The sequence below is a fragment of the Dermacentor albipictus genome, chromosome 7 (genome assembly GCF_038994185.2).
Source record: "Dermacentor albipictus isolate Rhodes 1998 colony chromosome 7, USDA_Dalb.pri_finalv2, whole genome shotgun sequence".
Lineage (NCBI taxonomy): Eukaryota > Metazoa > Arthropoda > Arachnida > Ixodida > Ixodidae > Dermacentor > Dermacentor albipictus.
This window is the reverse complement of record NC_091827.1, coordinates 59,207,294-59,233,151: the sequence shown is the minus strand read 5'-3', so window position 1 is coordinate 59,233,151 and position 25,858 is coordinate 59,207,294. Positions and strand designations below refer to the sequence as shown.

The following is a 25,858-nucleotide window of genomic DNA, read 5'->3' as shown; positions in this document are numbered from 1 at the left end:
ATAGTCGGAGGTATCTCAGTCGGCTGCAAGAATTTTCCAGTGACCAAACCGTTATCGACCACTCTGGCTAGTTTTCCGGCAGGGGTGACGCCAAGCGGCGCCGTTTAGATGACGATGTGATGCGCCGCCGGGGAGAGGGTAATCGGTGCACTCGGAAAGCTGCGTCAGAGTGCGACCGAAATCAGCTGAACGGTTGCGGGTCCTTTCATCTCCAAAGTAGCTTGGTAAGGTACAGTTACGTGGCCTTTCTTCTAGGAAGGGACCGCCTAGTGCGGAGTTCTCTGGCTGTTCAGTGCATAAGATACGACCACGGTGCCCTATACGTCGCGTCGATTACACAAAGCCCGAAGGTCGACGTTGGTTACAGTATCTAGATATGCGACCTAGTGTGGGAGAGCTGTAGCATACGGGCAGAGGGGGAACTTAGGGATATTGATGAGAATGCTCAGCCGCTCCGTACGTTCATACTAACGAAATTCGTTCCTTACAAGTCAGAGACAGTGGCTGTTCTACGAGAACGAACGTTGCGCGTGTGCTGATGAATTCGTCGGTCCAAATCACCGTGATAGATTGGTTTGGCAGCTTATAAATGCAGCAGTCAGTCTCTACAACAGTTAAAGCCTGCAGTGTCTACCGAGTGCTGCCAAGGAATCGATGGGGTCGCACAAAAGGCATCTGGGAAAGCGCAACAGCTGTAATGTGTCACCGTATAACGCGCTTATTATTCGCGCTAAAGGAGCTCCTAACGGACAACCTGCCAAATGGCGAATGACACATATGTTGGGGAAATCGTGTCGACACTAGCCGCAGTCGCCACGTTAGGCAGCCGTCTGAATTTCGGTGTAATTCGACAAAATCATCAGCGTTTCAAAGATACGGCAGAGCCATTCACATCTGATACGGTGTTCAGGTTGTCTTTTGCAATGACTAAGCTATGCACACCTTCTGCGATTCCCTTTAGAAGGTACCCCGATTCATCGTCTTCCGACATTGAAGGGGTTACTGTCTTGTACAGTTTGAGAACTTCCTGAATGTAGGTGGTGCAAGTGCTTCCGGAGATCTGAGGCCTCTAAGCTGTCGTTAATTCCACTCGTCCCTTCTTACCATCGCAATCGACAAACCGCTTTTTGAGCTGCTGAACGGAGCAGGTCCGCGTAGTTAGCCCGTTCGCATGGCTGATAACGGCTGTGATAACGAACGGCTTAGTCTGCCGTTCGCATGGCTGTGATACCAAACTATCGCCGTATCGACCGAAAAGGAAACAACGTTTCTCAGGTGGAAGGCAACATTCCAATGGTTGTACTGGCTTACTCATTTATAATAGGTGAGCCACTCACTGACATCTTCTCCCGCCTTTGCGAAGAACATACCTGGCTCTCGGTAGTGCTTAATAGGAGCTGGTCCTGCCGTATCTCAGTCTTTCGGCATGGTGGTGGGCGACGACAAAAGTCCGGCGAGGCGGTGGCTTCTGCGAAGCTCTTGAACTGACGTCACTGTCGCAGGTTCGGGAAAGGTGTCCCGCCCCGTTCTACCAATGGCTACACATAACACGTTTATTTAGAAATGGTAGGCAGATCTATCGGGATGATTCGCGATTTCCCGAATCAGTACAGGCGCAGCCAGCCGAACGTCATCTTCTTTCTCTACTCTCTGTCTCCATGGTGTCATTCGCGTTCTTCTTGAACTTTGTTACGAGAGCCCTTGACAATATTGCTTTCCGTGCTCTTTGATTGGCTGAGCCTGCTGAACTGGATGAGACGTGAAACCAATGAAATACCTTCCATAAGCGTATTTTTTATATCAAAAGAATCTGCATGGAATTTACTGCAGGCCCATGACTGGGGGCGTTGATCGTGAAGCTAGACAGGTACCAAAATGGATGGTATGTGATGTAAATGCGAATATGCTTTGGAATGGGAGATCCTTCTAAAAATGCAGCCCCGGGACTCAAGGTGCAACCACCACGTAGCATGAAGTGAACGTTGGGACGCAATATCCAGAATACATTCCACGTAACATGCGCCAAGCAGATGAAAACTTGGCCCTCTCGACGAAATGCGCCTGTATTCGAGATGGGTAGGGCCAAGAATGGTAAGAGCGAATGGTGTTGCATACGGCCACAACCGCCACAGTGAGAACAGAAGTTAAAATCCTATTGGTCGGGCTCAATTATTCAGTTCAGTGTTACCGCTCAGAACACACAAAACAGCGTAAGTGCATTAAATACTCTCTGTTGTAAAAGTATACAAGTAGAAGTAAGGCACTAAAAAGCTCTGGTTAAGGAAAGTTACAATGCATATGTTCAATGAAAGAGCATAACGACATGGATTCGAGGCTATGGTGTTTAGCTGCTGAGCGCGATGGTCAAAGGCTCAATACCCCGCGGAAGCGGTCGCATTTTGATGAGGGGTCAGCTGCAAAAGCACAGGTTTATTTAATTGTAGGCTCACGATTAAGAAGCTCAGGTGGGCAAAATCGGTCCGGAGTTTCCCATTGACGCATGCCTCATAATGATATTGTTACTTTCGCCAGGAAAAAAAAAAACTCAGAATCTATCTTTTTTTTACCACCGAGTCGAATCAACTTAAATATGTTATACTCGAATCCTTACTAATGGGGCAGCTTTGTAACCTGTTCATTCATGCACAAAATTTTACAGACCGCACGTTCCTATATGATAAACTACCTCATTCAATATCAACATTTCATATCATCCATGTGTGAAGAACTTATTAAGCTGAACCGCAGTCATAATCTGAATACAATGTCCAGACAAAGGCCTCCAAGACTTCACGAAATCATTCACATTGTATGCTAGACCAAACATAGCATAAGAATGGGGCGCAAGAACTGCGCAGCAATTGCTGTCCCCTGCGCGGTATTACTGAACTTTTATTTTATTTAAAGAAATAGGTTATTGGGCTTTAGGTGCCAGAACCACGATATGATTATGAGGCATAGGGCAGCGGGGCAGGGGGGATAGCCGCAGAATAATTTTGAGAAGCTGGGGTGCTTTAACGTGCGCGCAATGCACGGTACACGGTCGTGGTTGCACATCGCCTTCATTGAAATGCATCCGACATGCTTCGAATTCGATCCCCTGCCCTCGGGCTTAGCAATGCAACGCCAAAGCCACTGCCTCACCAAGACGGGTAGTCTTTAATATAACGTGCTTATGCAGTACGCATGACCCCGCAAAATGCTGTACCTAAAGAAGAGAAGACATTGGAAATAAGAAGACAAAGTTCCATTGATTATTTCCTGGATTATTTAACTTATGTAGCAGTGCCAACACAATCTCATCAAAGCTGCATATATATATATATATATATATATATAATTTTTTGTTTAATAATACATCAAGGGTGCAAATACGACATTACATGCGGGGTGGACACGCAAAAGGCTGGAATGACGATGATGAAATTAGACATGAGTCAGAACACTGGATGGCAGATCTAAAGTGCGCTGTATCGCGTACGAGTGCAGTTTGTCTGGGAAGGCCATTCCAGTTTCGGGCAGTTCGGACGAAGAATAACTGCAGGAACGTAGTGGTGCGGGCTTGTGGCGGGATTACTGAGTTTGGGGCGCCTGTTCGACGAACACGATATATATATATATATATATATATATATATATATATATATATATATATATATATATATATATATATATATATATATATATATATAGATGGATAGATATCTAACGAAGTTACATTACTCTTCGGCCAGAATAGCCTTACAATAAGTTTGCATGGGCACTGTAGCTCATGCGAAATGCGTAATAAAAGTCATAAGGTTACCTAGAGAACGAAACTAAAGCATTTTGAATTCTTTAAAATTTCTTACGGGTAAACTATCACATACGGTACTGTGATGGAGGTGAGATGTGGGGAAGGATGTTTCTACAGAATATTTACAAATAAATCTAGAGCAAGAGAAGATGTCTGATCCGGCTCACGTGCAAGCGTGCTCCTCATCGTCTTCATCGCTCTGCTAATCCTCGCGTTTATCCATCTATGAATCGCTCCGCAACATATTCCTCCGGCGGCGGAAGCTCTGTCCTGGCGCTTGCTATAAAGGGGAATAGATAGAAGGGCAATATGGCTTCAGCCGGGAAACATGGACAAAATTCGGTGCTAGCGAGGAGGTCAAAGAAGCAGTGCCGAGGGGTACAATCTCGTAATTGACGTTGCCTGGTTGAGGCAGGACTTCGTAGGGCCCGTAACAATATCAACGTTTCATACCGTCCATGTATGACGGATTCCTGAAATAGGCTGAACCGGAGACATAAGCTGAATCTGTGTAGAGACAAAAGCTGTGCATCTTCCTGCAGCGTTCGGGGGGAGAGTGTTTCGTCACAACAGGTGACGCGGACTCCATCAGGGTGCAGCTTCCACACGACATCAAGGCGGCAGGACGCCTGCCGTAATAGAAGCAATAAGATTATCGGAAGAAAGACAATGGGGCATCTTGAATTGGTCAACGGGGTGGTGGTGGAAGGATCGCATATGTTCTTCGTTATTGCCCATCATCTTCACGCGCAAAAAACGAAACATTATAGCACCAGGACGTCAGGTAACCGTGATCAGGGGCATGTGATCTCACATCACGTTCTGCTTTGTCTGCCACGAGGAACTCGCAGAACTCACCGTCAACAACTTGGAAACCAGGGATGATCTGAGTGTTCCTTGTCGTGCATTCCGTACGCAGAAAATGAGGGAGCTGCAGGGAGGAGACCGGAGCCGGCACATCGTGATGGCAGCGGGCGTATCTACCTTCACTGAGGCTACTGCCTGGTCCACCTATGAGGCCCAGTTCAAGGTGCTTGCCGGGTGAGGGGAGCGCACACGTGCGCTTTTATGCTTTGAATGCTGTGCAGACGCGTGGCGAAAGCACGCTTGGTGGTAGTTCGTGGTCTTGTAGTTGCATTCTGCTGTATAGGCTTAGCAGGTATGAACATAGCGCCTGATCCTAGTTGGCTATATTCGGTTTTATAGAATGCGTGTATCACTTTGGAGACTAGACAAACAGTTGATAGTAAATTTATCAGCCAAGAATGCTTTTTTTTTACACCAGCAATGACGATAAGGTTATTGTTATTTAGCCTGAGTAAGAAAAAAAATATCGTTGTTTGGGTACCTGAAGCTTATTTTAGGCCACTGTTAAGCCCTCCAGTGCAGCCTCACATCAGCCTATGCGCGCGAATGTTTAGAGACATCGCGACAGTAAAATGTGCGATATAGCTTCTCAGTAGTACGTCTCCGTAAACGAAGCCGTAGTGTTTAGGTGAAGTGTCTAGTGCAAAAAAACCACCAGTATTCGCCCGCCGTAGTTGATTTACAGCCTAAAAACAGCAACTTTCTGCGGAATATTTTAAACAGAAAGAAAATGTGAGAGACTGCAGCTTCCTAAAGCAGAATCTGTATCCGAGCTAAATAGCAACACATCTTAAGGCAGTTAAAGTGCAGATAAACACGTCTTTGCACCTGCTTCAGCTGCCTTAAGGATGGACTGCACGAGGGCAAGTGGCAATCAAATCGGCGGAAAGGTGAGCAGAGTATCATGGGATACACACACAAAAGTGAATGAGGATTTAGCGCTGCTTCTACTTCAAAATGAGATATGGCGAGCGCTTCTACGCCACAGTTCATGCGATCGGATTCCTTGGCGAGCCGGTTATAAATTGCGACGCAGCACGACCACAATAGATGTCTACTATGATTTTACTCACAGACGGTTCTTTTTCTCTCCCGTACCTCTCGGCTCATGGCCAACCAAACAGGCTTGACGTAGACATCCTGATAAGCATAAGCAGCGTGAACACTATGGAGTTGGACACGATCTGCTATGCGGCGCCACCGGCCGTCTGGAACTCAAGAAACTCTCTCTTCCTCGGCTTCGTGAGTACACGTGAATGATCCACGTCGCGCCGGTACAAGGTAGTGTAAGCCCGTGTATAGTCGGATACAACTTTAGAAAAAAGGGGGCGTTTACTCCTCCAAGGCGGATGCACACGAGCATCCACCAATGGGCGTGCACTTTGGACCGACGTCATGCGCCGGATGGCCAGTGACTTCGCCGCTTCGGTCATCTGGGCGGGGCCTCCCCTTTTTTCTAAAGTTGTATCCGACTACAGATTGCTGTGCTGCGCGGCGGTGTGCGCGCGCCGATATTGCATTACAGGGGCGCACCACCACGTGTTGCTTTAGGACTCGAAGGAGAAACCACAAAACCACTAGGACCGCAGGCAGAGCAGTGCGCCTAAGAGGCACAGAGTGAATGAGCGTCGAATCCATAAGTATGAGTAAAACGGAAAACTCACCCTAGTTGTAAATTAGCAACCGCGTGTTTTGTTGTATTCTTTCGGTGTTACCCGCCGCCTTGGCATTGCGTCTATGGTGCACGAGGTCGCGGGATGAGATCCCGGCCGAGGCGGCTGGATTTCGATGGAGGAAAAATGCGAGAGCGCCTGGTCCCACGCATTGGGGCACGAACAAAGACTGCCCTGGTGATGCTTCACAACGAAATCGTGGTTTTCAATGTTCGCAAATTTCAAAGTTCAGTTTATTAGATCCTTCAAGTCGTGTGTATCGCGCTATTTCGACTTTTCAACAGTGTATACCAACACGCTCAAGCATCTACCCTTCTCGAGAAGAAGCGCGTTGTCAGCTTAGCCAGGCCCAAAATTTCGGTTCTTTTTCAGCAAAACTAATTACCCGAAGTTAGTCCCTTCGTGCGCCATGTGTTCACATTGCCATAATCGTGTAAATACGCTGCATGTGTATTCCTAAAGTAGTAACAAGATAAACATGAGAAGTCCACAGATTAGTTGCTGGAAGCGATGACGCCATTAGGCCCCGACATAAGGCGTGACAGGGGAGCGTGATGCACCAGCGCGCTGTCAGTGGCCGCGGCGGAGTTTACGTGTACTGATGATCATTCGCACGGTTCCTGGGATTAGATGATATGTTTCGTAATTCTAGGCACAATGCATTCATCAGGACTAAAGAAGAACTGCGCACGCAATGAGGCGTAAGGTGTACGAGAAGAAAGGGAATGTGTTATTGTTGAAACCGGCTCAGGGAGGCTCAGCAGGCTGTACCTAATCTGGTAGCACGGCTCCATATTTAGAGATCAGCATCATTATTGATTCTCACCCGCCATGGTTGCTTAGCAGATATGGTGTTGGGCTGCTAAGCACGAGGTCGCGGGATCGAAGCGCGGCCGCGGCGGCCGCGTTTCGATGGCGGCAAAATGCGAAAACACCTGTGTACTTAAATTTAGGTAATTTAGGTGCACGTTAAAGAACCCCAGGTGGTCCAAATTGCCGGAGTCCCTCACTACGGCGTGCCTTGTAATCAGAAAGTGGTTTTGGCGCGTAAAGCTCCATATTTCTTTAATATACTGATTTGCGCAGACGCCTGAGATTCGGACTGTCGGGAGATGTTCCGCGTGCATACAAGCTCGGAACGACTATTTCAAATGTGCAACACAAATTTTTACAAAGTGGCTGTTTGCCACCTGTTGGTAGTGTGCAATGCGGAGCAGCTACCTGCTGGCTGTACTGAAATTCATTGGACAGTTGCACCAGAATAATCTTGCACGTGGTTTTCGCTGTGCTCGCAAAAATATTCTTATGGTAGAATTGTTCGCACCAGCTAGCAGGTGAAAGACTGGCGGTTTGACAGAAGCAAGCAGCCCTCGGGAATAAAAAATAGTGTGAATTTGTCCCAGACACAAACGTGTTTTTCAGCTAGACTTTTTTGTTAGAGCAGTTCCTAGTCAGTCGTGATGTTGCACGAATGTATTAACGAAGTCTTATTAAGGCATGATTTTAAATTATTTCGAGGTTATTTTCTTCATAAGCACGGCTTCAGATATGTGAATTGATATTTGGTGCACTTTCGTCTACATAAAGAAAATTATTCCAGACATGTTATGGTGGTTATGTTAATGGTCAAAGGAAGTGCGCATGTTCTGTTGTATGCTGGCATTGCAGTAAACTCTACGATTTTCTTTTCACCTTCTCTTTTTGTGACACTGCCCACATGCCTGTATTCTTGCTTGTGAATTTGGTTTTGAAATTTCTGGCTTATGTGTCACAAATTATGAACAACTTATGGAACTGATCCTCGAGTGCGTTTTGTATCCTTGTAATCCTTGAGTGCGCTTAGTTGGGCGTCGCAGCCTTTGCGGCGCCCAACGTAGTTTTTCGCACATGGGAGAATGATGGCCAAAGAATTGGAAACAGCTTCTATGAGAACAAAGTTTCAGCTTTAGGGTCTTGGGAAGCTAGTAATTACGTAACTGACTGGGAATATTCTTTCTTGGCAGTCGGCTCTCTCTTGCGATATGCTGAGAAAGTTGCCCTGAGGTGGTGCGCTTCAAGCGCGTATACTGTCCACAAATCTTTTCGCCTCACGCATGTGACAAAACTGGGATAACATGTGTCGCTGATCCGAGTCGGTTGTGAAATAAAAAGTCACGGGCCTGCGTGGTACACGCAGCACAGTCGCAGCGTAAGCTATAGGAGCTACACCACAGGGGCTCCTTTTTCGGCAGCACGCACTACAGTTTCTTCGTGGCGTAGTCTTTTCCCATCGTTTTCACAAGAAGGATCTGAGATCTCAGCCCAGCGTCGACGGCAAAGTGCGGCTTCTCCTGCTCGCTGCACAGCGATTTGCTGAGCACGATGTTGCCTGGTTACAGCCGCGTTCTTAGCTCTACGATTCATTTCTTCAGCAGCGGTTAGTACCTTGCGAGGAGGCGCCGTAACGTGTACCGTAGAGTAAACACAGGTATTCAGACTACGTGGCGCACATATCGCATCCCTTGACCTGTGGCAAAGTAATTTACTGTTGATGGCGATGATAATGAGTATTCATTGGCATCCCTTTTGAAACGCAGTGGTGAAAAATAGACACCCAGCCTGCTTGAGTTAACCATGTCCAGCTACGTGGTGCATGTCACTGCTATATGCAACTGCGACATGTGGTGCCTGCTCGTGCAATAATATGCAACTGCGATGCAAAGGGTGCACGTATAGACGCTACGAGGAGCGCGTCTCACATCGTTAGGCAAATTGCACGATACGATGGTAATGATAACGATGACTTATTATCATCCCCCTTGAAATGCAGCGGTGACATAGTCACCTAGCCAGCTTTATTTAATCAGGATTTTCTTCCATTCTTGTTTACCTCTCCTTAAACTTCTTTCTCTTCCCCAAACCTTCCTGGCAGCCTTTTACCGCTATACTGTGCATCTTCTACATGGCATTCTACCTGGTGTAATAGTATGCAACTGCAATGCAAAACATGCATGCATCGATGCTGCGGCGCGCATATGACATGGCGTGTCTCCACCTGCCCTAGGACGCGTTTATAGGGCATTTTCCCGCGGAATGATAGCATGCGTTGGCGCAGCTCAGTGACAGAGTAGCCGGCTCTTATGGAGCGGGCGCGTTTTCAATGCCAGAGGGAACTGGGTATTTTTTTTTACTCATTCCCGGTGATAGCTGCTACAGACACTGGTGGCGGAGGCGGCAGTGGCGGCGGTTGCCATCGCCAACCAAACGGCTATACGAATGAGCCCATATAGATTGAGCTCCCTTGCCACTTCTACAGGAGAAACACTCCACGCTGCTGCTCACTTCGGAGTCCTACCTACGGACGCAGCTCTACGTGGGCCTCTCGTTTGAGATGGGAGTCACCATGTACAAGCTCAAGAATGCAACTACACTCCCAGAGAAGGCGCTGTACGCACCGTGCACTGACTTCGCTCTCGTTGGGTACGAGCAGGTAGGTGTAAACTGTTCCCTTTTTTTTCAATGTTACACTGGAAGCCCAGCCACTGTTGTATGAGAAGCGCAGAGGTTCGGAACGGTGAACACAGCACGTCTTCGAGGATCTTTGATAGCTGAGCCAGTTGGCGATTAAGCAAGGTGGAGGATGTAGCACAACACGGGCCACAGGAAGATTCGTAATGGCCAAAGCAGCCACTGTGTCTCCGCGTCTGGTCGTGAATGAGTCTTGTCTTAGTTAGGCTTGGACTTGACGCCAAAGCCGACGAAATATACGCAAGGTGCCAAGCTTTTTGTGACTGGTTGTTATTTTTTCCACATGCCCTTTTCGCCGCTAACAATGACAGCGGGACACCAACTAGACCAACACGGGGTGTTGCTAGTAGACAAGAGGAGGCTGTTGAAGAGCAGGTGACGTTTACTGCAGGATGTACACATAGCGCCCGGTATTTTTGCAATGACTGTTCAGTCCGGCGCGGATATGCGGGAGCCCGTAGTTCGCTGCCTCGGTGCCACGTTCTCAGTTATTATATACCCGTCGTTGCTAAAGTATGAACCATGTTCGTCGGGTGCTGCTGCGACTCCGTGCTCGCGTTGTTGCTTTTGCATGAAATGCAATGACAGCTGACATGACCCTAACCATTTCCTATAAGCTATGACTAGCTGATAGGAAAGTTGCTTGCTATGGGTGAGCACTGGTGTCGCGTGGAATATATAGAGGATGTTACAGCGCATATAGGGAAACCTACCTCTTCCATTCAGAGCTAGCTAACTCGCGCAACCCGCGCCGCCTTAGGTTGGTGAACTAAGTAACGATCTTGCATGTCTTCGTCCTCACGCTTGCCTACACTGTGCCGGCACCCTCATGAATGCTTCGCGCTGTGACCTGGGCGCGAGATTCCCTACGTGCAGCTCCTCGAACGTATTAAGCGTGAAATACTTTCAGTTCGCGTTAACGTCAACGTTCGAGTAACCTTGAGCCAAAAGCCAGAGCCGTTATACGGTCACTCAAACGAGAACATGCGCAAAAGTTGACAAGGAAATGTATTCACCCGTAGGCACGCTTACAACTGTGGTATGAGCCGAAAGTACAATATAACGTATAGCGCATGCAATACATCATGCTTGATGTAAACACAACATATTAGCAAATGAAATAATAAATGGTGTCTGCTTGACATTGGCTTTGCCACAATACAGCAACAACAACGAAACCTCATTACAACGTCCACGCAAAATCTTTAGTGTCAGCGTCGAATTTATGAAAAACACCCGGGGCACATACAAATACAAAGTGTCAACTCAGACAAACAAAATTGAGCATTATTCTGGCTGTAGACAGACTTTGCTTCGGGAGACGGTTAGGTACCGCGCAGACGAGCGGCTAAGAAACTCGGCGAACAACTGTTCTTCAAGATGACCCATACTCTCACCCGTAGTTTTCGCATTATGGGGTAGATTGCTCTATTTGACTGACGAGATCAATCTGCAATGTTGCGGAAGCACCACAAAACGTAGCTAACGCTGCAGTAAAGTTGCGATAACAATATTAGATCAGCTTGGCAACAGCCAAATATACAAGTGTCCAATTTGTGTACTGGTTTGCTGGTCGCATTTGGGGAGGTATTCCTTAGTAGTCCGCCTAGTGGACAGGTCATTTCCTCTACTGTTGAAGCTCTCATTAGCTGGGCTTGGCTGCGTATCCGCAGCAACCAGGTGGCACAGCGAATCGGCACTTCAGTAGTAGACGGAATGAACATGTCCACTAGTGAACTCTTACAGAATACCTGCCTTGCTACACATCGTCGTAGGATTGTCGCAGGAAAACTAAGGGCAGCCATTGCCCTCAATGTGGTTATTATGATTTTGTATAGCACTGCAATGGATAGAAAAGATAACGTGACCAGCCACCTAGTTGTCTGCGAACTGCTGTGTTCACCTTTGACACCTGAACTGTTACTGACAGTTACACTAAATCGATATACTTTCGTAAGTGGTTCTGAGCTCTTCGGTTTCTTGGGCACTGTAGTGTCATGACACAGCGCAACTGTGTGCCTGCTTTCAACGGTGCCAAAAAAGCCATGCTGGTGAGACGAAATAACAAAGCACACGCGGCACTTAGTTATCCTTACGTGGATGAAGGCGAAAGCATTGCGGCCATGCCAGCAGAAGCGCGACGACATGACCAACGGTGTTTGTCGCAAGGTTAGCGCAACGCAAGCTCATGGGTTAGACTGCGTTAGACATGGGTTAGACATGGTTAGCCGTAATTAACTCTATCTTACGTAAGTGTACATGAATTAATTTCGCTTTCAGTAACGCCAATGTTTATGGGTTCGGTTCCCACTAAAGGTCGTGGGTTCGTAGCCTTTTTGCACCATGTTTTGATCACGCCACCAACGCCGTATGTTCGGTTCCATTTAATGTTTTCGCATTAAAAGAGCGGCTAGAAGCACGTGATGCAAGCAAACGCGTCCGTGGTCAGTATGGCTTATGAAACATTTCTCCGCCAGAGCTGTGGGCGGTGGAAGCGTCACACAGCGAAATTTCACGTTCTCCTCCACAAACAGCATAAACGTTTTCGCACTTGTTGGCAGATATGGGCAATGATAGGGTTGTATAAAAAGGGGCCGCTACAATATATCTTAAGAAGACGGGTGATGGGAACGGTACTAGCAGAAAAATGCACCTAAGTCATATTTTTTTTATACGAAAGCTACCTCGTGCACATCGCGTGACCAGTGCAATCTACACCATTGTGGTCTGCTGCACTGAAATTGGCAAAAACATAGCACCTTTTCGTATTGCGCCTCTGCGAAAGGTGCGCAAGTAAATTTTGTTACAATGCTTCAATTATAAGACCGTTGAGAAAGCCTCGTTAAAGTTATCCGCAATCAAATGCAGCCCTTGCAACGTCTTCACAGCGTTCTCGATCTAATTGTCGCTATATTATTGAATTAGCGTATTACTGCGTTAGAACTTGCAGCGCTGTACCGATGCGAGATGGTGCCATCGTTACTATGCCCACAACTTGCGAACTTAGCCAAACTGCATAGTGACACAGCCTCCGAGATCAGTGCCTAGAGCTGAAGAACGCTAGATGCCTTAGTAGAAGCACATCAGTGTTGATCTCCTCCACTGATGGAGTCAACATTTCATGAATGAATCTGCAAGGGAGGCTAGTAAAATAGGGCTGAAGTATAAGTGGTGTAAAAACAACTAAAAATTTAAATTTCAAAGAAAATGTGCATAGTCGGAAATTGAGGGCAGCAAGATACGTCTATAATTCGCGTGAAGAAGAAATCTAGAAAACAAAGTTTTTTTCCACCCTACTACTTAGTCCTGCAGATGGGACGCTGATAAATTAAGCATAATTTAACCATTTATCCCTTCGCCCTCCGTCAGGACATTTCTGGCCGTGCCTAATCCACGAGTTCGATTTGTGGGGGAAGCTACTAGTTAGTAAAATAGCAGTTGTTTTCTGGGCACTGTTTCGTAGTGAGACGTTTGGATACACAGTGCGTTTTATGTTTAAAAGTGGTGTAGGTCCTGCGGATGGAACACCTTTTCCAAGCTTTTCTGTTCCGTGCTGCCTTGATTGCCATGACCACTCCCTTTGGACGCAGGTGTGTGACCCACACGTGAAGCTCACGAAAATGGAGGACCTTCCCGTACACTTTGGAGCCACTTCAACATCCGTCTTCTTCTACGATACCTGGGAGACAATGAAGAAAAAGGTAAGTCCTGGAATTATTAGTTATTATTGTTTCGCATTGCATCAAAGAACGTCGGACAGAACTCACTAAGCTCCGCCCTTCGTAAGCAATGTCTAAGCTAAAATGACCGTAGGCTACGTTAAGAGTGCAACTAAAGCGACAGCGCACTTTATTTGCGTCGTCGTATCGGAGCGAAGCGGAATCAAAGGCTCAGAATAAACGACGAAGAAGCAAAGACGGGCTGTCAACTCAGCGCATTACTGCACATCGTGCATCTTTAGTTGAGGTGCCGTGTGAAGTCGCCGCGCAGGTCAACAACAGACAGCGACACGTGGTTGCAGTTGTGCTTCAGCGAAACTTTTCGCAGTGGTGCTGAAAACAACTTAGACGCAGTGGAGGCGCCCCATGCGCGTCTCTGTATAGACACCTGAACGCTTTTATCTATGCGCCAGACCATCATCATCATCATCATCATCATCATCATCATCATCATCATCATCATCATCATCATCATCATCACCATCATCTTCTTCTTCTTCTTCTTCGTCTTCTTCTTCTTCTTCTTCTTCTTCTTCTTCTTCTTCGTCTTCGTCTTCGTCTTCTTCTTCATCATCATCATCATCAGCAGCAGCAGCAGCAGCCTAATTTAAAGTCCACTATAGGACGAAGGCCTCTTCCTGCCATCTCCTTACCCGTGCCTTGCGCTAGGTGGTTCCAAAGTGCGCCTGAGGATTTCCCAATTTGCACTGCGCTTACTTTATCTTGACACCCATTCTGTAACTCTAATGGTCCACCAGTTATCTACCCTGCGCATTAGGTGGCCTGCCCAATTTCATTTTTTTTTAGTGTCAAATAGAATATCAACTATCCACGATTGCTCTATTACGCGCATCGCTCTTTTTGTGACACCTTAAGTAACGCTTAATGTTTTTCTTTCCGTCCCTGCTTGCGCGGTCGTTAACTCGTTGTCGTAGGTGTTGCATAGCTGCCGCGAGGAGGCTTAGCGGCGAAGAAAAAAACATGATGCCAATTTTGAGACCAGAGAGGCCAACACCATTTTTTCCTCGCTTAAAAGTAAAATTAATTCCGCAAAGCCGCCCCGCTCCGCTTTCTTTGATCAGAAGCAACGCAATATGCAATTCAGATGTGCAATTCGCGTTATTTTACTTGGACCCATTGCGTGTTCAATCGGTGATTAATCATAGCTAACAAGTGAGTTTTTTGCATATTTATCCCGCCTCTACGCGCTGCTGCACTTATCTAGCATCAAATTTATGTCATTGTAGAAGTCAATTGAAACATGCCAATTTGGGTCATTTCGCCAGTATTTAACGGGCCATAAAGATAGACGAAATAACTATATACATCTGTGCATGGAAGTTTGTTTGCAAATACTGTTTTCATTTTCGCGAGAAATGTCTTTATTTCGGAAGAAAGGCACAGTATTTAGCAATGCACTTTATGAAATATATGATTCTGTGTCCTAGGAAAAAGCACCGGCGGAGACTGAGCTGGAGAAAAAGGTTTCCTTTTTCGGTAAAATATTTAGGACAGTGCATTTTGTTATAAAAAATGCGTAAAATACAGAATGAAATCGCAGATGGCTGAGCGCCATGGTTGCAATAGCTTGAGTTGATGAGCCCGTAAAACCTTCTGGCTCGAACGTAAATAGCACAAGAGCTTTATATGGTTACATGCCGTAGGTTCGTGCCCACAAAACCTCTTCTGCTAGAGTGGTTCGAAAGCGAAAATTGAATGGATCTTGGTGCTAGACATAGCATCAACGAAGGTGGCTGGCCAAAACCAAACAGAGTTTACGAAAGAAAAGCGTTGCGAATTCGGTTGCATTCACAAAACTGTTTGTGCGTGTGTGCAAATTGCCATTGGCCACCCTTATTCTCTAATATAATGCCCCAAATTATGACTGGCTAGCATTCGATCTTACGAATAACTTTAGCATGACAAGTTTTTTTTTCTGAATACGAATGTCCTGTAGCGGAATTCAGAAAACCATTCTTTCGTCAGTGCCGTTTTCCATTGGCTGGCATCCTTCGCCAATAATATGTCCTGCATAAGGACTGCCCGCATTTGCTCTCCCGAACAATTCTAGCGCAAGGGTATTCTCTGAATATGGGCCCTGGTACCGAATTGATAAGTGTTTTCTTCCGACCGTCTTCGCTTGCACATATCTGTGTTCAAGATTAGCTGCAGTTTGCCCTTATGAACAATTATGGTGGAAGAGCTTTTTGTTTTCATGAACGTCAGCGCTGACGTGAAATTTACAAACACTTCTGTCATAAGTGCAGTTTGCCATTTGCCGGCCGCTTTTGCTTATGAAATGTACAGAATGAGAAATACATACGTAAGGCCAGGTGGGAGGGCGGCCAGGCAAGGTTAGGGTAGGCCAGTACGGAGTGAGGCAAGGCTGCGAAGACTATGGCAGGACCGGCAGGTTACAATAGCAAGAGAGTGGGGGGACTCGCAACACAGTGCATTGCAGCACAGGTGCGTAGAATTTCAGGAGGCAGGTAGAATTAAATGTCAGTTCAATGCTAAACCAACTCAAGTTCTTCAGAGTTATAATATCAGCATTCTTCAGCTTTTTACAACTTACATCACCCATTTTTCATATTGATCTCACCGTAGGTGTTTTTAATGCGAATAGAGTTCTTTCTTTCTTTCTTTCTTTCTTTCTTTCTTTCTTTCTTTCTTTCTTTCTTTCTTTCTTTCTTTCTTTCTTTCTTTCTTTCTTTCTTTCTTTCTTTCTTTCTTTCTTTCTTTCTTTCTTTCTGCCTTCTTACGCTGACCCAATGGCCCATTCTGTCTATATTGATCTCTACGGTCGTCACGGTGTCCGTTTATCATTGTCATCGCTTCAGTAACGTTACCCATTCCCGTCATGCCACCATCTTGTTCCATCGACGTCAGTCTTTCTTTTTCATTCTATTGGTGTCATGTTGTCGTCATTAAATACTAGGTGACTATCCCATATGATTCATGACGTCACCGTCAGACAGTCGCCATCATGTCTCCACTGTTAGACCACCGTCGTAACGTTCTCGTAGTACTGACGTAATCGTTACTACAGATTCATTATCAGATTCTCATCATGCCACCGTCTTCACGCCATTGTACTATGCAGGTTTCTTGTTCGGGTAATCATCAAGTCCATGTAATCATACTCTTCATCCCATTGGCTTCATGCCGTTAACATGCCATCCTCTTCTCTGCATCGTCGTCATGCGTTCGCTGTCATACTGTCCTCGAGGTTCCGTTGCGGTCAATCCATCATTGTGACTGCTACTTCGTCATCCGTCTCTCGCCATGCGGTCGTTGTCAAACCGTTGTGGTCATGTCATCGCCGTCACGCTGTCCTTTCGCCATGGCCGTCAATTCAGTGTCCTCGTCCCATTATCGTCATACCATCATTGTCATACCACCTTCATCAAGTCGTCGACGTTATTCCTTGTTCTTCATTCTATCGTAATCACGCTGTGGTCATTCAGTCGTGATTATGCCGCCGTTATTACGCTACCGATATCATCGCACCGTCCTCACGCAAACGCTGTCATACATCCGCTGAAGGTGTGACAGCGGATGTATGGCAGCGTCTGCGTCCTCGTGTCACCTCGCTCCTGCGACCGTCAGAATTCCCGCTTCTAAATTCAGTTCTGATCATACCGTAATCGTCGCGCCATCGTTGTTGTGCAGTCGTGACCTCATTGTCGTTGTATGGTTGTCTTCCCGTTGTTTTGAGGTCGTCGTCGTCGTTATACAATCATTCTAATTCAGGAATCCAAATCTAATTGTCATCATTTCATCATCATTATACGCGTTTGTCCTTCAATCAGCGTCATTCTTACTTTGTCGTTCTGTCGTCACTGCGTCGGCATCATAAAGTCGCCGTCATGCCTACAAGCTCATCGGCGAGCTTGAAACGCGAGTGCCCCAGCAAAATGAGACAATATCGGAGTATGAGGCATATAGCCGAAGCAACGAGTCTCCGAATTCCACTACAGGTATTAAATAAGCCCAACTTCATTAATATGGCCTGTCACAATAGTGCTCGATGGCTATTCGCATTACAGTCGACAGTGATCGGGCAACGAGGTCTGCGTACGTTTTCGTAATTGTAGCGTTTTTTTTTGTGTGGATTTGGTGCTTACCTCGGAGCTCGAGGGTAATGGACTGCATGTAAATATGTGGACCAACAAACGTTTGCTTAACCTCTGGCGGCAGGTGGACCGAGTGATGCGTCGCCCCGTGCGCCGCAAGATCGCTTGGCTCCTGTTCGACACGCACCTCTCTGACTCCACCTGGGAATGCAGCGGAAGCTTCGAACGGGAGCAGAAGCTGCGAGAGTACCTGGACACGTTCGCCTGAAGCCATTGTGGCCATCCACGCTGCGCAAGTGCACGCACAACCTGGCGTAAATAACAAAGGAAACCAATTTCGTAGCAAGTGCCTGATTCTACAGCGATTACACGCATCACTGCGGCTGACGTTTCAAAAAGAAAGATGATGCATCGTTCAGAGCACCGCTGTTGCTTACATTGCTATTCAGAATGCAAGGCCAGAATTTTAGCAACATCTTTTATAGTAATGGGGAATACTCCTTGGATGCAAGAGACACAATATAGGACACCGGATTAATTTTTATCAATTTCAATTTACAAATATCAAAATACGCATTGGTGTTATAAATTTCATCGCCATATTGTGACTGTTAAAATGCTACGTCGACAAGTATGCGATAATCTTACCTCCATTTAACAAATGCTCCGAATGGCCTAAACAACGATCGCCCACCACCTACACTAAAAATGTTTTCTCCCTTAAAGGTATGTTCTTGTCGTGTTGGTAACTCCTTTAACGTTAGGACCTTGTAAAATTTATAGAGGCCGACAAGGGAGCTCTAATTAGATGTGTGATGACAAAAGGCGAAATTGAAAACTACGTAATCAATTATTTATTTATTTATGTATTCATCTATTTTCCTATTTATTTATTTATTTATTTATTCTGACAGCATTGCGCGCACAGAAATATCCGACAAGGGAATTTCACAGGGAGGGATATGAACGTCTCCTTCGCCGCTGTTCGCTGCTGCCGTTTTTTTTTTCAGTGTAGCCTGTTCTTTTTTTATGTGTGTGAAGAAGTTCGCCCAGTAAAAGTTAGTTTCGCCATTCACAGTTTTTCTACTGTGTACTTGATGGTCACTACAATGGGATAATATTAGGAAGTGAACGCTGTGAGTAGCGTAGCTAGCAAGGACAATCTGTCTCGTGCGGCACATTGCAAACGGAGCGAAGTTTGCCGGGAGTGCTTCGCTAATCAGGAGATCGCGAAAGGCGGACCGTGGGTTGTGCGTGGTCGCGATTCACAGCAGCTGCCGCCGACAGACCTCCGCTCATGCAGCGCTGTGTTCCCAGACACACGACGCGCGCTACTCTGGCGCCGTATCGTAACCATCGTCGCCGCACAGCCCGTCTTGCACACCACTACGCTTTTCTTCTCACGCGTTCGTTCCATCAACGAGAGGAACCCTTTGCCGTGGGGAAATCGGGCCACCAGTGTGAGCGGTGACACCACCCGAGGGAGTGTCACAGTTAGCCTTACTCGCAGCCGCTAGTAATCGCCACTTGCAAAAGGAGTTGGCCCGTCACACATGCTAGTACCGCAGACTAACCTCTGCAGCTGACGCTGCCTATGACCCTACCTTTCCCCCCTTCACGCCGCCGTGGTCCCCTCTCGGAAGCACACATGAGAACGCCAACGCAGCTGCGGATGCCGTGGCCGTCGGTAAGTGAGCGCATGCGCTGGCCGCTTCTCCTCCGCTCCTCTTCCGCTTTCCGCCTCATGATTTCGACATAGCCTCCTCCTTCGCCTTCCTCCTCGTTTTGCCTTCCCTCTCGTGGCAGCGAGAGGTTACTTTTTTCAGCTCGCGTTACGTTCCGCACTCGCTTTCATCTTTCGCTGTGCTCGTTTGCTCGGTTACGAGGCGCGACGCCCAGGCACGCCGACGTTCAACGAAGCAACGGGCGCCCAACAGCTGCGCTCCAGAAGATCGTGGTTCGTGTGTTGGACCTGCTGCTACCGAATACACGGTAGTTGCTTCATCGCGTGAGACACTTGGGGAATGCGGTACATAACATGAATGAATTGAATCCGCATATTCAGTGCTACAGCATTATTACAGAACATCCGTATGACTTCTGCTCATATATCATATGTACTCATATATAAAATTGGCATAAAAAGAATGCTGCGCAAATAACTCCTCCGGCATGCTGGTGCCGCTAGGCGATGTCAGAGTTACTTGATCAGCACTTAAACCAATTAAATTGTGAAATGCTTGATCTCGTATGGGTCACTGTTCAGGAAAGAGGGATGCGACAAAGACCACTGTGGTCTGTGGCACGCAGGACCCGACGTAACACATGCAGGAAAGATACAACGAACCTCTTGCAAGACATAGTGAACGTTTACGGCTGGTGGACCAGCGATCCTCAAAGCACACACGAACACACGCTTATATATATATATATATATATATATATATAATTATATATATATATATATATATATATATATATATATATATATATATATTGTCGAACCGATATGATTGGGTCGCCGTCAATAAGCCACCCCTATTCCGAAAACAAATATTTCTCGTTTGCGCTTATTTCATCGCTTGGAATGTAACGCTACTCTACTACAGCGTGCGAAGGCATGATTAGGAGAGGCTAATGCGATAGAGAACAGGTTGTCAAACCTAGTATCAATGGCGGTGTGGTTGCTAATGAGTGTACATCAGCTTTGTTGCGCTTTAATTCAACCTCTTAGCAATGAAGCAATAAAATCGTTCGCGAAATGGTTTGGCACATTTCAATTTGTGCTAGGGCTTCTGTTCACTGAAAAAAATCACACATTTGACGCAGGCCACCAGCACATGAACGTGCGGAATAGCTCTTGGGAAAAGGCAGATATGACCTCCATGGCACGTCGAAGACAACAGTTGATTTTTCAATGAGTGTAACGGAAATACATTTGACACCGAAGCATGCCTCAGGCATGTACATATACTGGGAAGATTTCAATGTGGCACCAATGAAGGGGGCTACAGCTGGCGTGCCACTTCGTCACGTGTGCTATAGCGCTTCTTTTTCCCAAGTCAGCTTTTACCATCATACATACTGTAGCTACATACATGCTGTAGAAGGTGATGTTTAGCCTAAACTGACACGTATGAGCTCACGAAATTGTGTCATTCTAAACATTAATATGTTTAAGCGGGTAAATGTACAGTCACTTTTATGTTGACTTGAGCAGGGCATTGAAATTTCTGACAAAAAAGCACGGACATTGAACTACGTTTCTTTCTACTTTGTAAGAAGAGTTATGAAGACGTATTTCACATATAAGGAACCACCGCACTTTTATGCATCACACTATCTGACAGCAACTGATTATTGTGCAGCGTGATCACCCGTAACAGAGCTTCATATTCTCCAGTAAATAAATATTGCCTCAATGTCTAACACAAAAGAGCTAAGCTGTCTCCTGATTTGGCATGTTGGTAGTCAAGGGTTCTGTATATATAACCCCATCTCTGCCACCGTTGTGTACAGACCCACAGACTATGTCGTATGATCACTGCCTCTAATAAACATGAAGGCAGCCTTTTTCGGAAACGAAGAATGAACGGGTACAGAACAAAAAAGAAGCCTTACTATTCATTCTATATACTGTGGCATTGTATAACGAAGTTTTCAACAAACTAATTACACTACATTACAAGCTTGTTTTGACCATGCGCACTTTTGATTTATGTAATCGCGATCTCTTGAAGACACTAACAGTTAAAGATCTTAAAAGCTGTAAAGACGGCTTTTTACTTCATTGAAAAAGTATCTGATACTCTAGGTGCATTTATGTTTCATCAAGACGTCCGGCCAAGCAGCAAAAAGATCCAAAAGGCGGGCGGTGCACGTTTGCATAATGCACGCTTACCCGTGTGCATCACTACTTGTGACGTGTTGTCGCTTCTTGGTGACGTCTGTCACTTGCAGTTCCCGATTTCTTGGGAAAACATTAAGGTGCCGTTGTGGCTGGTCCCGCAGTGGCCACATTAAAAATGAGCCAGTGGGCACCCAATGGTCGTGGCCACTGGGTAGTGGGCACTCAACGAGATTATCTGAACAATGTCACAACGTAGCCTACGTAAGTAGCAGACGTCAGCTTATATTGCTGGCGAAGTACCTGTCTAGATCACGTCAGCTCTGGCATTGGATGAAGCTTAGGCTTGGTTCTGCTCGTGTAACGTCTACTAATATCAGCTAGTCCGAGACCTGCGCACGTTAGAAAACGCTACCACTTTTGCAGCATACCTGTCTCGGCTTGCAATTCTGGACGCCGCAGGCTATGACGACTGAATTCACTGTCGCGAACACTACTATAGAGGCTGCCTAGCGACATCTAAGTGGACAGTACACAGCTTGGCGTGAGCTTTAAGTTTTTTACCGGCATTAGGTTCGTAAGGCATCAAAATTGAAGTCTTCAGGCAGTGCCAATGCGAAGCTTTGTTTGCCACTTCCGCTGGCTTTGCCACGAGTTGTCCTTTGCTCGCCGGGTATACTTCTGCGTACACAAAAATATTGTTATCCGCTGGGTCCCTGTAACGTAAAGCTATTCCAATATGTCTGTTCTGTTCTTCTGACGTGAAATTTACATAAACGCCGACACACGCATCGGGTGGTGCCCACTGCGTTGTCTCAGCAGCTCAATCAAAGGGCGTTCCCCTAAATGTGCCGTTAATTCCTCCGAAAAGCTTACGCAAAGTCATTTTAATGTTTGTTAAACTTTTGCTGAACCTGTAAATTTATATAACAAACATCTTGGCTTTATATGCTAGAAATAATGCTGCTTGTATAGTTGCGATCTCTCATTCACAGAAAAATAAAAGTGGGTTGGATTGCATACGGCAGACATTGTCAGCTCCAGACTAGAAGCTTACCATTATCATTGAAAAGGAAGGTGTACAATCAGTGCGTTTTACCAGTGCTGGCTTATGGGGCAGAGGCTTGGAGACTGACAAAGAAGCTTGAGAACAAGTTAAGGTCCGCGCAGAGAGCGATGAAACGAAGATTGCTAAGCATAACGTTAAGAGACAGTGCTGGCATATGGGGCAGAGACTTAGAGACTGACAAAGAAGCTTGAGAACTAGTTAAGGTCCGCGTAGAGAGCGATGGAACGAAGGTTGCTAGGCATAACGTTAAGAGACAGAAAGAGAGCGGTTTGGATCAGAGGGCAAACGGGTATAGACGATATTCTAATTGGCATCAAGGGAAAAACTGGAGCTCAGTAGGTTCATGTAATGCGCCGGTTACATAACCGTTGGACCATTAGGGTTACAGAATGGGTACCAAGAGAAGGGAAACGCAGTCTAGGACTACAAAAGACTAGGTGGAGCTATCTAATTAGGAAATTTGAGGGCGATAGTTGGAATCGGTTGGCGTAGGACAGGTGTAAGTGGAGATCACATGGAGAGGTCTTCGTGCTGCAGTAGAGATAAAACATGGTGATGATGATGATAACATTTGAGGAAGTGGTACACATTTGTAAGTCTCACGCTTTAATTTTTCGTGAATGTGACAATTTTCGACCTTTCTTTTTAAAAAGACCTTAAATTGTATTTCCGTTTGCAAGAATCACTATAACTATACCGTACCTCTTGAATGCGACCTACTTCATTGAAATTTGTCGAGTGTTTGCATCGTTAAAGTATTCACAGGTTTTACAGATCTCTCAATATTAAAATGGGATTTCACTTAAAGCAAAAGCTGTCTTCTAAGGACCCTTATTATGCTCCACTGCAGTTTATTTGTAGCTCTACTACGTCACTGAACACTACATAACATATATCGAATGCATAAATGTTTTATTGATATCGCAAGAAGTCTGACAAATGCAAAGAGCATCAATATGTAATTGCTCTGATGACACAAAACAGGGTTCCTGGCAACAAATAACGCAAGCCACCTTAGCTAAAATAAGCTTTTGGTTTTCTTCTTGCTTATGTTTCACTGCTGTTCAAAGTGTCGTTTGAAATATCTTACTTTTTTGTGAACAGTATTGCTGGAATCGTTTCGATAGACCGGCTTTCGTTGACCAGACCTTTATTAGCAGAAGGGTTGACATCGGGGCCCCCCAGTTGGTCCATAGTTGAAGAAAAAAAACAATCACAAGTGACAAAGGACAAGAAGAGATATTCTAATAAAGTTCAATTGATAGACCAGTCGTGGTGCGAACATCTCTTCATGTCCTTTGTCGCTGGTCACTGGTTTTTTTCCGTCAACCTTTATTAGTGACGTGGAATCATGCGCCTTTGAAAATGTTCATCATGCCAGGAAACTTAGCAGTACGTGTTGCTAGGGCAGTCGGTACGTACAGAAATATTCCAGACCTTAATACCTGTGGTCCTCACTTTGACACCTCCCCTTCTTTATTTATATTTTGCTCTAAGTGGCTACATGCTTCGTGGTCTCAAATTGTTCAGGAAACTTCCACAAATGTTTCATGCAAGGACATGCATGCAGAGGTTTCATGCAAGTTTCGCAGCGCGAAACACAGCACAGAAAGTCGCGAGGCGCTCAATGTGGGTTTTAAAGGTTGTAGCAAAAACGATTATGTCATTGGCATAACAAAGTCAGATGGTCCGCTACAAATCTCGGAGAAGGGTGTCCATCATTCTCTCGAGTGTTTGTGATTTCAACTTTCACAATTTGTATGTGAAAACATGTACATTCTGGTTGGACGTGCATATAGTACTTCCTCTCTGTAAGGGAACTGCCGAGAAATATCACGGGCCATTACGAATGCATCGATCAATATACCACCTGAAAATCAGGCAAGCTATTCATTTAGTGGGCCCTTTTTCTATGCACTCATGGCCAAATGGTTGCTTGTTGGCAACTGTACGCTGAGGATATCATCATGATACTATAATTTTTTGGAGGGGGAGATGCAAAGGCTTCATCGACAGTGGATGCGGCGGCAACACGAACTGATTGGCTACGGGAGGCTAATGCCAAACTGATTGCAAACGTAAATAGATTATTATACGGGCCAAATGATTCGTCTCAAGTTCAGAATTTCACCTTTTGAATAAGTGGCGCACAATTTTGTTTTGTTATTTAGAAAAAAAGCAATGATGATAGGAATGGTGACATTATCATTTGGTTACGTATGGAATCAAGATACAGATATAAAAAATCTATGGTGCAATACTCCAAACTTTACGATTTGCCTTTTTTGCTTAAAAAGCACATCTTCTAGCTTACTAAAACGCTTCACATGCATTACACAATGTTGCACACAACTAAATATTTCAAGTTCTGTCGACGACCCACCATATTCATTTTCGGGCGCTGTGACCAGTTCCGTTTCCGAGTCATTCTTGCCTATATCATCACGTGCGAAAGGCACAGTGCTTCCTGTTGGACAGATGTGTGGTACAACGAACGTGCCTTCTACAGTACAATCAACACTGCGCACACTGGCAAGCGCAGCGCGCAACGCAATATGATGTCTGCTTTCATCTTTGCCAATAAGCGAACCTTTAGCTTGATGGCAGAAGAAAATTTGCTGTGACTAGGTTTCTGTGTCATCGAGCCCACTAACGAAATTTCTACCCTTATGGGCACGGGAATCTTTTCGATTCTGCATGAGGTGGCTTGCAAATGTTTCTTAAGAGTGCTGAGTCTTCACACTTGTGCTCGCTTTCCGCAGTCAGACTGATGACTAATGACCCTTTGTGGAAACAGCTGCGCCCCGAGGTTGCGGCTGTGGTGTGTTCTTTTGAACAATCGTCATGCGCATGCTGTTTAAAGTCCAAATAGCAAACCTTTCTATACCTAAGACTTGTTCTTGATTTACTGCCGGCGAAGACTTGTTAAGAACAGTTAAAGAACAAATCAAGCAGGCTATGCGACCATTGGTCACCATGCCGTTCTAAAGGGGATGCCAAAGATTATTAGCATACATCAAAGCGGGTAAATATGAGAAGTTGTCCTCCGTTAGCCAGAATGGCCTCTCTTAATGTTTAAAAAGTTTTCTGCTTCTAGATGTCCTTTGGTTTCATCGGTTTTCTGATGATGAACACTACGATAAGAGGTGTTGCAGTTTTGCGACGCATAAGGATTTACAGAATGTTCATCAGATGAAGACAGTAATATTTATGCCTGCACTTTATTTCGCAAGTGTCTGTCACATATGTGTGATGCTTGGTGTAGAGGCCTGGGTGGCGAGTATAATCCTGATAAATATTTCCT

The 25,858-nt window shown here is 45.7% G+C and overlaps 1 protein-coding gene and 1 long non-coding RNA gene across 3 annotated transcripts in view; one reads left to right on the top strand and one right to left on the bottom strand.

Moving 5' to 3' along the window:
* Positions 1 to 1,623, bottom strand: part of LOC139048000 (uncharacterized) — a 28,446-nt gene extending 26,823 nt beyond the window's left edge. The window contains exon 1 of the long non-coding RNA XR_011507423.1: positions 1,371 to 1,623. This is a non-coding gene — a long non-coding RNA (uncharacterized lncRNA). The remainder of the gene's footprint in view (positions 1 to 1,370) is intronic.
* LOC135912682 (uncharacterized) overlaps positions 1 to 17,973 on the top strand; it is a 169,675-nt gene extending 151,702 nt beyond the window's left edge. For both annotated transcript variants that reach the window (XM_070522279.1, XM_065445195.2), the window contains 5 exons: positions 4,716 to 4,837; positions 5,788 to 5,905; positions 9,632 to 9,805; positions 13,434 to 13,544; positions 17,763 to 17,973. In XM_070522279.1, coding sequence (XP_070378380.1) covers positions 4,716 to 4,837; positions 5,788 to 5,905; positions 9,632 to 9,805; positions 13,434 to 13,544; positions 17,763 to 17,906 — 669 coding nt within the window. In that variant the 3' untranslated portion in view covers positions 17,907 to 17,973. The remainder of the gene's footprint in view (positions 1 to 4,715; positions 4,838 to 5,787; positions 5,906 to 9,631; positions 9,806 to 13,433; positions 13,545 to 17,762) is intronic.
* The last annotated feature ends 7,885 nt before the right edge of the window (positions 17,974 to 25,858 follow it).